The sequence below is a fragment of the Helicoverpa armigera genome, chromosome 9 (genome assembly GCF_030705265.1).
Source record: "Helicoverpa armigera isolate CAAS_96S chromosome 9, ASM3070526v1, whole genome shotgun sequence".
In the NCBI taxonomy this organism is placed as follows: Eukaryota; Metazoa; Arthropoda; class Insecta; order Lepidoptera; family Noctuidae; genus Helicoverpa; species Helicoverpa armigera.
This window is the reverse complement of record NC_087128.1, coordinates 12,562,122-12,574,441: the sequence shown is the minus strand read 5'-3', so window position 1 is coordinate 12,574,441 and position 12,320 is coordinate 12,562,122. Positions and strand designations below refer to the sequence as shown.

General features: G+C 37.0%; 1 protein-coding gene across 1 annotated transcript in view; it reads right to left on the bottom strand.

Moving 5' to 3' along the window:
* LOC110379452 (ankyrin repeat domain-containing protein 29) overlaps positions 1-12,320 on the bottom strand; it is a 37,599-nt gene that overhangs the window by 14,513 nt on the left and 10,766 nt on the right. The window contains exon 2 of the mRNA XM_049839545.2: positions 741-851. Within this exon, the coding sequence (XP_049695502.2) occupies positions 741-851 (111 nt within the window). The remainder of the gene's footprint in view (positions 1-740; positions 852-12,320) is intronic.

The window sequence follows — 12,320 nt, the reverse complement described above, 5'->3', positions numbered from 1 at the left end:
AGCAATTAGTCCAAAACAAGGTTTAACCAATTTCTTAGCAATTGTACAAAATTCAAATTTAGAATACACTCTCACGCATGCTCGGCTAACTCTTTTGATGCTAGAAACATACTACACTCATTAAAACCCTTTAAAATACACGTAAAGTCCTTAAAACTAAGATTTCGCATAGGTGCCCGTTTTTTTTGCAAAAGAGTGTAGTTAGTGTCTATATTGCATAATTATGATCTTACCTATTCACACCACGAAATGCGAGAAACCTTACAGTATCAATTTGCATTCTGAATCATGCACTGTTATATAATGGTAGTATCTAATCTTTGGCCTTAGCAATTTGAACTTATTTGTCATTCACCGGAGATACTGAAATCGATATGTCCTATATTGATATCAATATCTCAGTTTTATGTCCAGTCAAGTGTCGGGCTAGACGACAGTACGACTGTTTGAGTCATACATAAAACAGATTTTTTCAATGAACTGTTAGTAGCTTGACTCTTCCTTAGCCTCATCCGAATTGCTATCCATACAAAAAGTTTTTATATATTTTCTTATTTTATGAAGACAAAAAATCGAAGCACTCTCATGGAAAATCCGGTAGTTCCCCAAGGATATGTAAATACAAAACGTTATTCGGTAAAAGTTATCCCTTAGGGTGGAAAGATTTGGGGAATGTATATCATAAGAATGTTCGAGAGTTTTCGACAAGGAAGAAACCAATTCTGGTATTGTTGACTCACCCTGTCTCTGGAGTCGATGTGAACTTTCCCAGTGTCAAGGAGCTGACGTAGCCTGTCGCAGTCACCACGTAGAGCTGCCAAATGGAACTGGACGTCTGTTCGAGATTCTTTCTGGAAAGATCGAAATTATTCCGTTAGTACAAAAGCTGGATTGGCAATTTTTCTCTACATTTCTAGGTGGTTCTTTCAAACAGGTCTTTAATTTGGGGAGCAATAATGACATGCAAAAGAAAGACAAGTTTCTTTCTAAATCTAGATAATTCTGAGTTGTTTATAGTTATTGCAGGAACTTTTAATAGACATAATAAACAAGTTTTGGTTACTACGCTCCGCTAGTTTCGCAATTTTGCAACAAACACTTGACCTTTCTTAAAGAGCATGCGTAGGCATGTTTTAGATAGTAGTCGTTAATCCTAACTAAAATGCGAAAGTGCGTTTGTTACACTTTCACGGTGATACGGATAAACCGGTTGAGAAGAGTATGGTTCCTGGAGTCGGTAAGATGCTAATTTGAATACATAAGCAGTTCCCCCTGAACAGGACAGAAAATACGTCATCGTCATCTTTCTGCTCTTAAAATATTTTTTTGGGGGTTTCTATTTCCATACTTCCATGTCGTTCATCATCTCACAAGTTATATTTGCAACAAGATCCTCTTTTGCAAACGACTGAATTCAAGAACAACTTTGAAATAATGAATTCCAAAATCAGCATCTGCCTTTATCATGCATGCAGCATTAAAATCCTCTCATATCACACACGATACATACTCGTTATCAATGTTCTAAAATAATTCACAAACAGCACTATCTGCAGAGATTACATACAATTGCACATTGCGTGACAACGGCTCGCGTGTTTGTCACGCCGTCATTGTTCAACAGTATGTATAAACAGTTGTTTTAGAACAAATTGCTTGTGATTTGCAGGAATGTGGAAACGGATGTGTGGCTGTTTGTTTTTGGAGTTTAATTGGGTTTAGATTTTTAATTGCTACTTATTATAGTACGTTTAATTTAGTAACTCTCTCTTTCCTACTATGCATGTTTTGTATCCTAAACGGAAGTGAGATCAGATTTCCTGATCTTTCTTCTCCACTTTTATTTTGGATGTCGCTCCTGGCTACTTAGCGCTCCTCCATAATCCTTAACTACGAAATCCTCCGTACATCTAATATTATGATACGAGAGAAGTATCCAAACAGCCTTCCAAACAGAGGATCGATTATGGAATCATGGTCTAATCATGTATTCGAAAATATAGCAAGTTTTCTAAATTCGAAATTTCTCCAAGTGCTAATATTGTGCAAATTAATATGACCGACTTGCATAGGATTTTTCCCGCATCCTGTTATCGTTAACAGTGCTATCTTGTTATAATTCAACGGCATCTTACATCTCCACTAACCTTGCAATATATGCAAACAATTCATGATATTTTAATTAATGTAATTAGTAAAACCTGTTAATTATTTAATCAGCACATATTTGCGCTCTTAAATTGTCTTAATCGTTGCAATTATCACGATTTTAAAGAAAAATACTGTTGTTTCTAAAACTGGTTCTGCCATATTTCTATGCATATGTAATTAAGGAAATTAAAGCTTAATTAGGATTTAAATCATGTCTCATAAATTGCCCACATCCGAGTACAACATTTGAATTTTAGCCCACCTGCCTTAATTAAAATACATATTTGTTTAGTAGATTATTTTGCAAGAATTTTGGTTTAATTGCCAGATCTTTTCTGGCTTCTGCCGTTGCTATGATGATGGAGGCAATAATATTTGACATAACATCTACATGTTCTAAACCTGAAAATATTATTCTTTCTACAGCACAAAACTTGAATAAATCTCAATGAACGGTAAATCCTTTAGATCAAACATTTGCGTAAGGATATCATGTGGGCGACATTATGTATGAATGCCAAGTAACGGTGGATCTCGCAAATAAGAGGCAAATAACAACGTTTGCGTAGACACCGACATTATAATGTCGTCTGAGCGACGATACCTCTTGACTTTCAACGACATTCAAACTGAACTTGTTTTTTAGAGATTTATGGTGTTGCTGACTTTATTATGTGGAAGTTTTAACAAGTTGTTTTGATACTGTTGGTTGTAGCAAACAAGTGAAATAGGTACAATGGCTTCCTTCAAACGTAGCTTCAAGTCTCGGAGTTGCATGACATTTTCGTCCTTTGTCAGTTAGTTCATTCCATGTCTTCTTTTTTTCATCTTGCAATCTCCGCACTTATTGCTTTAAATATTTGCTCTTTCAAATTAAGCTCATCAGGATTTCTTAATATTTATATAAAGAATTTACCAGATCAATGACCGGATCTGAATACATACATATAACGTAAAAATAATTCCTAATCAAATATCCGCACTTCACACACACATTCGCACAATTTAGCATCCATGACGACTATCACAAGGTAACGCAAGTCGGCGCTGACGGGAGATCCCTCGCTGAATATTAGATGGCTGAACGCTCTCTGATTACTGCACCGTAAACATAGGGGGATCGGATTTATTAATATAGCCTTTCATAGGGTATAGGAGGGTCTGGAAGTCGTGGTGGCCTAGTGGGCAAAGAACCAACCTCTCGAGTATGAGGGCGCGGGTTCGATTCCAGGTCAGGCAAGTACCAATGCAACTTTTCTAAGTTTGTATGTACTTTCTAAGTATATCTTAGACACCAATGGCTGTGTTTCGGATGGCACGTTAAACTGTAGGTTCCGGCTGTCATTGAACATCCTTGGCAGTCGTTACGGGTAGTCAGAAGCCAGTAAGTCTGACACCAGTCTAACCAAGGGGTATCGGGTTGCCCGGGCAACTGGGTTGAGGAGGTCAGATAGGCAGTCGCTTCTTGTAAAGCACTGGTACTCAGCTGAATCCGGTTAGACTGGAAGCCGACCCCAACATAGTTTGGGAAAAGGCTCGGAGGATGATGAGGAGGGTCTGGAGATATCGAAATAGGGTAAGAGAAAGGTGTTGATATAGGTGTGCCGATAGAAGAAATTAAAGATTTGATCCCCCTTTATTAGTGCTCCGACTGCAATATCGTAAATTTTTATTTTCCTGAAGTTACTCCATGCTTAGTAGTACCTGCATAAACTAAGCTAGGATAAAACAAAAGTTAACGAGCCTCTGAAGCTGAATCAAACCATAAATATTGCTACAATTTCGGCAAAATAATATACCTCGTATTTCCTCTACAATTACTGTCAGATGAAGTAATACATTACTGGTCAACATCAACCAATCGAAAAAATTGCCATCATTCGTAAGAGCGAATTCGTGTTTTATCGATAACATCGACGTATCGAGTCGAAAGCTTTCGCCATCTGCTTAAGTGGATGATTCGATCGATCACGATTATTTTTGGCGATTGTTTGCTTATGCAATCGTTGAGTGCATTATCGTAAGTTTACATTAGCCGAGACAGATTGATCAAGTGGAAAGAAAATTGAAATAAAAATTAAAGAAAATGTAGTGGAAAAAAGTTTAAGGACTTAAGGCAAGTCTGATACAGAAAGAGAACAAACAGGCCCGCTTTTATATATTTTCTCGTGAAACAAGAGCTCATTACTGCAACACGTTGCCTTCTAATCAATATTCTGACATTATCCAAGACCTGTTTCGCGAGAGTCACGTGAAGGACATAATTTGGAAGATGAGACAGAATTCGGTTTTGGCTTAGTCGTGAGTGAATTGGGTACGGTAGCGCAAGTAGGTGTTGTGCTGGTGGAATTATTCACTTCAGTTTACTATTCTAACTTTTGGAACTTAGTACCTAAGATATAACTATCCAAGTATGTTAGAACACGTATCAATACATACCCACGTATCGGCTTTTGTGTTGTTGTTTCCGATTGGACCAAATTTTGCACTTGTTCAAATATCAATATTTAGCATGTTCCACAAAAGTATTATGAGAACAAAAGAGCAAAATAGAAATATGTACCTATAACATTTTACATAGTATTTGTAAAAGAAAATATTTTTTATGTGATTCATATTTCTACCACATTACGAGTATTTCAATTGCAGTATTAAAATAAATAGCTACCTTACCTACTGCAACCACACACTACCTGCACCCATTTGCGGTGTCTCAGCATTTAGTATAAGTATAACACTTTGCAAGGGAAATTCTACATCTGGGGTAAGATAATGATGAAAAAGCAAAGCGTGAAGAGAGAAAACGTTAATTTGCGGTTAAACAGACGCACAATATAAATCTCTTGTGATATGGTTAAATATGTAGTGCGTAGAGCGTAGTTAGTTTAGTGAAGTGTAACGTAAAAGATATGATCCACAGGTTTCTAACATATCAAGTAGACGTAACTTCAAGGGGTGTCAAAATAACGAACGAATTTAAAGACAGTTTTTAAGAATCGGTTGGTATAATTTTAATGTGAGACATGTAACCTAGAGTTTCGAATGAACTTGTGTATCACCTAATAAGTATACCTAAGATACAAAAATCTGTTGTTTCGTTTAACTTGTAAGTGTTGGCAGCCCTGAGCCAGTGAATCAAAGCGGTCAATTTCCCCCGACCACACATAGCCGTCTCAGTACCACTACAATCATTTGCACTATCCCGGGAAATTGCCTTAGCGGTACTCGGCCCGTTAGACTACCCTCACTCTGTGATTACACCGATTGCACTTGATGTATGCGATGCAAATGCTGTTTGTTTGCTTTGAGAGCATGTACGAGTGTCTACAGTAATTGATGTTAAATTGATTAGGGTTGATCAGTTGTGTGTGATAGTAGAACTCCAGCAAAGTTGTGGTCATTAACAGGGTTTGCTTTCGCAAGACTAGCTAAAATAGTCTTCTTCATCAACTTGGTCTGTTTTGGGTGTTGTTGACTAACAACTGAGAGTCCTTCAGATTCAATCATAGCTTGATCTTGTATCCTCAATCAAAGTTTGATCTTATAAGTATACTCAAAGGTTGTTTAGGAACTAGCAGACATAAACAACTACCGGTTCACTTTTCAACACACCGTAAACAACAGTTAAATTATACACAACAGGACTCTGCCATAAGCATTACCTGGGCAATGTCGTAACATGTGCTCCACATGCAGCCGCTTAAAGCGTCAATGATGAATACCTGGGTACTCTAGCAACTAATGCTGTCAGCGCTGCAGCCGCTTCAAGTGTCAAGCGCTCCGTCAATGATGGATGGCATATGTCGCTTTCTATTTGTGAAGATGGACAGTGATGAGTGAGGACTGTCTGCTAATGCGTTTTGATGTGCGGAAGTGTAAACGGTAAGCTGATTTAGATTGTGGCAGAAATTGCTTCTCAAACGTTAGGTATATTATTTGCAATAAGTATCTACTCATACTTCAACAGTTTCTAGGTTGTTGCTGTCATAACAATTTTGGTCGGGCGACGAACGATTTCAAACAGTGTAAAACAAGCTTTACTTTTGAATTGACCTTTTTGCTTGCTGAATTGTCAACATGTCACCGTTTAATTAAAAGACTGAACATGACATCTAAATTATAGTCGTTTAAACGGCGTTTAATTATTTAAATAAACTGCTAAACGCTACAAAATTACAAGCAATCACGGAACAACAACAAACATTGTATAACTGGATACCAAAGCAAAGCACAAAAACTCACGCGAATAGAAATTTATTTTCTTCAAAACAACAAAGAATTAATTGGAGCCCAATTACACCTCGAATTATTTACAACAACGTAAGAAGAAAAAATAGTTTATTTACATTTATCGTGAACTGCGGAAACATAGAGCAAGAGAATAAATTCAAGAATACAATGAAATATTTATTAGAGCGCGACTAACAACGTTATTCACAGTTTATTGTGAACTACTCAAGGTACCGCAGAATATGTTAAGAACTCGTGCGAAACGGATTAGTTGAGCGACTGTTGCGCCACTGGGAATATCGGAAATGTATTTGTACAGATAAGGAAAACTATTGATGAGCAGATTTTGATGATCCAGTAGACGTTACGGACAGCAGATAACATAATTAAACAGTTAGCTAACATTTTTGCAGGTACGGAGATTTGTAAAATTTTCAAAGAGACTGATAAATTACATGACTGTTACCTATAATATTTGTGCTTAAATGATTGGAGATCCCTAGGCCGATCAAATTAAGAAATCTATTCACACCTTTGATGATGATGTTAAGATCTATAATCCCGAAAGAGTGTAGACGTATAATTTTGAGAAGTCATGAAACAAATTAACCCTTCTACGAGTTGTGCAACATTCAAGTAATTTACTAAGCGATCACAATGCTACCAACAGGAAAGGTGCAGTAGATCCAGTCTAGACGCGAATGATGTTAAAATACAACTATCATGATGTAGAAAAACATAAGGTTTTGTCATTATGTAAAGAATTAAACAATCAGAATTATAATGCAACCACTAAAGTCGTTAAATTCCCCAAAATCCTAGTGAAGTTTATCATTTTCTACTTCTATTTCGGTACTGTTCTTAACTATTATTCTAGGCAGCACTATAAAGAGCTCATCAAATATTGTGTAATGGTCCTTCTGCACTTGTCCATGTTCTATAACTGTCCGAATATTTTTTGCGTCCAACGTTCAGACGTAAACAACTCTCTATTTCGTAGGCGGTCGTGTCAAAATCCTACTCAGTCATTGTTCTTTTGTGTACTATATCTACTGGTATTTTCGGCTGTGTAGTTGTTTTTGTTGCCACTTTAATGTTATGTCAGGCTGAAGAGAAACAGACGTTGATTGAGTGCATTCTAAATTGTTTAGTAGCGGACCAAGGACTTAAGGGAGAATGTTATATGAGAAAAGCTGTTTATCGAGTAAGATGAAAAGAAAAGCGAATTATTTAAATACTTGATATCAAAGTAGAGGCAATAACTGTAGCAAACATCCTTTGAATAAGTCAGGATCAAACACATAGACAAGTAGGACACAACCGATTCTTAATTTGCTTAACCAGATAATTAAGCGATTTCGTATGAAGTCACTTATAAAGAAGAACAGATAGAAATGCAACCTTCACATAACACAAAAATGCAAGATATTCCCATAGCTAGAAATCAAGAAATCATGAAACGATTATCAACAGTTACATACTGCACGCTAGCTATCTAATGGTATTAGCAGATGATTACTTTCTAGTTTCTACATTCATGTTCAACAAGCGTTCCGTATTGTTCTCACTAAAAACTAGTGTGAAAATTGGTAATTGTCACCTCAGTTAGAGAAAGAAAAATATTTGTATCCCATGTGGTGCTAATTTGGAATGGTGAGAAAATGTATCTTTCTGGTCTTGATCTGAACTTCTTTCTAAAAGTAACAATTTAATTATCCATCTCTAAAATTAGAGTTTTCTTTTAAATTTTAATTCAATGATAATACTACCTAATGATTTCGATTTCCTGTAGGTCTTACTAACACTCACCTAACGCTTTGTGGCATGTGCTGGCTTTCAAACAAGCCTATTAGTCCAGCCTTTTCGCATTCTGTCTTGTCTCACAAGAACTCTTATCAGCCGAAAGCAAACTGTAACTAACCTTATCTGAAAGGTACACACGCCGCGACTATATTGCCCAACTTTATGGGTAGGGAAATCAGGACAGGTCGGGAAAATTAGGGATCGGAAGAGGAGAGGGACGATTATTCGAGAAAACGTAACTCAATTAATAAAGTAAGCTAAAATCAATAACAGTTTTCTGGTTTCTGTAATAGATGTTGATCTGGGAAATCATCCAAATTTTTTATTTATTTTTAGGATAGAAGTAACAGAGGTCATGGCAAAACAAATACATTATCATTTTACATTTGTACGCTGCGTCCGGTAAGTATGTGTTAACCAATATACAAGATACAAAAATATAACATAGTTATGTAAGGAACTGCTGTCCTAACAAGTCAAGGGCACGTGGTGTTACTACCCGCGACCCGCAAGGAGCAATCGGTGTCATATGTACTTTCTCCATGTTGACATCAGCTCGCGTGCAAATATGTTTATCTTTCGCTGCAATCGTTAGAAAGTCGCTGTTTAATGCATAAAATGCAACACCAGGCTCTGTTTTGTTCCTCAGTTAATTGTTGCTGCGTTTTAAATAGGTTTCACTGTTTGTTAGGGAATGACAGAAAATGCTATTACCAATGTAGAGAGAGAAAAGCTGGTTTACATACTACAAAAGGATCATTTCAATATGCAACGCTTAAAAGACCGTAGCAATTGGAACACATGACTGCAATTGATAATGGCAATTAATCTCCGCCAAGTAGGCACTTATGTTTCTATTAAGGCTGGGTTCTGCAGATACAATCTATTATCCACATTGGTTGCAAATGTTACATTCTCTTATCGTTTAATTTCCTTGACTACGGAGGGGCGCTCCCTGTACTTAGCCCTTATTGAAGGGAGTGTCGCCAAGCTTATATTCTTACGAGGTACCAATGGCGGAGGGTTATTGAACTTTGTGCTGAAGCATCGAGACTTGCTTAGATTAGTAGGCAGTCAATTATAGGGTCTCATCTGATCTTATTTGAAAAGAAACTGAGGATTTCAGATTACCTAATTATAGCATCTCAAGTAACGTAGAGAATCTCTGAGGACCAAGACGAACTTTTTCTTGGAAGGCTGTAGAAATATCAATTGAATCAGAGGTCCAACTATCCCAACATTACGAGACTCAAACTGGCTACATTATAGAGCTCCATAATGACAGTTGCGGGGTCAGGTCGCTGATGACTCACGAGAAAGTCGCCGAGTCACCGGCGAGATGAGTTGCGATCGTAATGCAATGCTTACTCAATATGCGATGGAGAATTAAATGGAAATTGATAAGCCGGGAGTGATGCAGCGAGTTCGTGGTAAAAGGGGCTTTGATGGATCGCCCATGATTATGGAAAGTAAAGGCTTAGGTGTGATTGATTTGGTTGTAGGTTCTGCTGTAGAATATTGCAAAGTAATGGTCTTCCCGAACTGATCTGTTTTAAATGCTCAACCGTTACTTTTTATGGTGTCTATAAGCAAGCGTTGTCTTCACACAGTAATAAAAATAAAATAGATTTTAGTTATGAAGACATGTGGTCCAAAGGTTTCAAAAGGAAAAGTGTCACTTCTTACAGTACACAAATTGGTCCTTTTGACTTCCAAATGACCGCAGCCTCTGGCACAACAATAAAGCCATTCATCTGTACATTCAAGTTTCCAAACCTTTGAACGTAGCGTATGAAAGTAAAATTATTCAGTAACTGTACGCACATTGTTTAAGGCTCCATCTCGGTACAATGTGGGGTCAACGTTCGCATGGCGAGCCCAATTTTTTGTTCAACAATGCATCGCCTGGTAGAATGCAGTTGCACAATGCAATGTATTTATTGCTGCAATGTTCATGGAAAACGATGGGAATGTTTTGTAAGCCCTTTTGGTATGAATTGTTATTACATCGACGAACTTCGAACAAGAGGAACTGGGAGCGTCGACTAATAATGCAGCTTTTACATTGGAAACCGATGATCCAAAAAATATTTATTTTGGATTGGTGTCAGCTTTGGAAACCAATTTCATAAGGCAAAACATTAATGTAAGTCCTATTCAGTTCCAGAGAGAACTCATATGATAAAATACAGTCGAATAATAAACAAAACGTAATATTTTATCATTGTCCTAGCTTTGATGTAAGAATTCTTAAATGTTAACAAGCTTCTCAAAAAACACGAAAGATAAAAATACAGAAACAAAACTAAAACAATATCCGACCATTAAAAATGATTTAGACCGTGTTAATGTCAATAGCAAAGCATTGTTGAGCAACGCCACGGATGAAGGAATGCTAATTAGCTGAGATGAAGAGAACGAGCGTCTTGTTAATTACAAAATTAGAGCAAGTTTCAGTAGAGTAGTCTGTAATAAAACATAATTACGAGCTAACAACGGATTTGATCTTGTTCTTTGTTTTGTGGAAACAGTTATTTGCAAAGATTTGTATAACATCATCTGCTTATTTAAAACTGAGATTATTATCGTCTTCTTATTGAATATTAATTTTACTCAGAAATTCAAATCAAAACAGTTCCGCGACTATTAAAAACCGGTCTTTCCTAAACTATAAATAGGCAGCTATTCTCTGAAACAAACATTTAGCTTTGTTCCATTCCGAGCTTTCATTTCCTTTCAAAGGCAAGAACCGTCATTTCGAAATGGTCCAAACGCAAGACAACAACAGTTTTTTCTTCAAAAAAGAGTTGTGAACGCATTGCGCCACGAAACGTGTCCAAAGGAAAAAACGCGGCAGTAATAACGGAACGAATGGCGGCCTTGAGATGAATGCATAATGCAGATCTAGACTCAACCATTTCTATTAGGAGCGAGGCCTTGACTTTTGTGGCTCGACTCGCTTTTTGAACTTAGTGTTTACTCGGAATTTCTCGAACTCATAGATCGATATATTTTTGGCTAAGGTCATAAATACATTAGTATGTTAACTGCTGGCCGCATTAATTATTGTCCTGGAAACATAAATTAGCATAAGCACAGAGTCAGATTCATAGGCATTGTATTTCAAACCACAGCATCCCGGATGTGGGTACTACTGTAAGAATTCCGTTCACGAAACGCTCAGTAAAAACCTCAATGAGTAGTAAGGCAAGATTTCGTCACACCATCCAGATTGCTAGATCATCAATGACGTAAGACGGGCCGTATCGTACGAACTCCCGCGCAACTGTGCCTGCGCACCGCAGTTCCCCGGTTGCGCAACGGTAGCTAATTGGCAAATTGTGTTTCTGCAATTGTCGTTCGATTATTTATTACGTCGCTTCCGTTATTATTTCAAGGCTGCGGTTTTAATTTGTGAATGTCATTGTTGATAAGGACTTTTGGTGAATGTAAGTACCTATTTGAAGAAATAGAAAGGCACTAAGTAAGAAGTACTCACTCACTTAGTGGGTAATACTGTTTTAATTATTCATACTATGCAAAAATATTGATCAATATGCAAATTCTAAGCATATTTTTGCAACAGCGATTGTGTTGACAATTCATCGCAATTTACACTCAGTTGGCAGGAAATACAAAACCATTATGTTTGGAAGTGTCTGACAAAAAGACGTAAAGACATCGCGTTAATTGGATTAACGGACGAGGTTATTAAAAAAGCTATCAACATAAAAACACTGTTAGCGAGAATAATAAGAATTGACACTGATTAAATTGACTACATTAGTTCAATTAGCACCTGCACAAATTATTGAGAGATCTTTAGCATTATAACTGTCCAAGGAATTCAAATGACACTACATTTTGGTTGGTCAAAAATATGATCCCATGTGCAAATTCAATAAAATTCTCAATGTCATTCAGAACAACGTTTCTCGTTTTATTGCTTTCTTTACTACATATTGTTTCTATTAAATACGAGGCTCCTGAGTCCTTGACAATGACATTCAAGTTACATTAGTTTCTTGGCAGGCTGGCCAAGTTTGCCTTACATTTTTCATGGCACATGGCAAGGTCGTGGCTACAGCGAAATAATTCTGGCAGCCACCATGTTAATAAGGCTTATCAAAATTTGT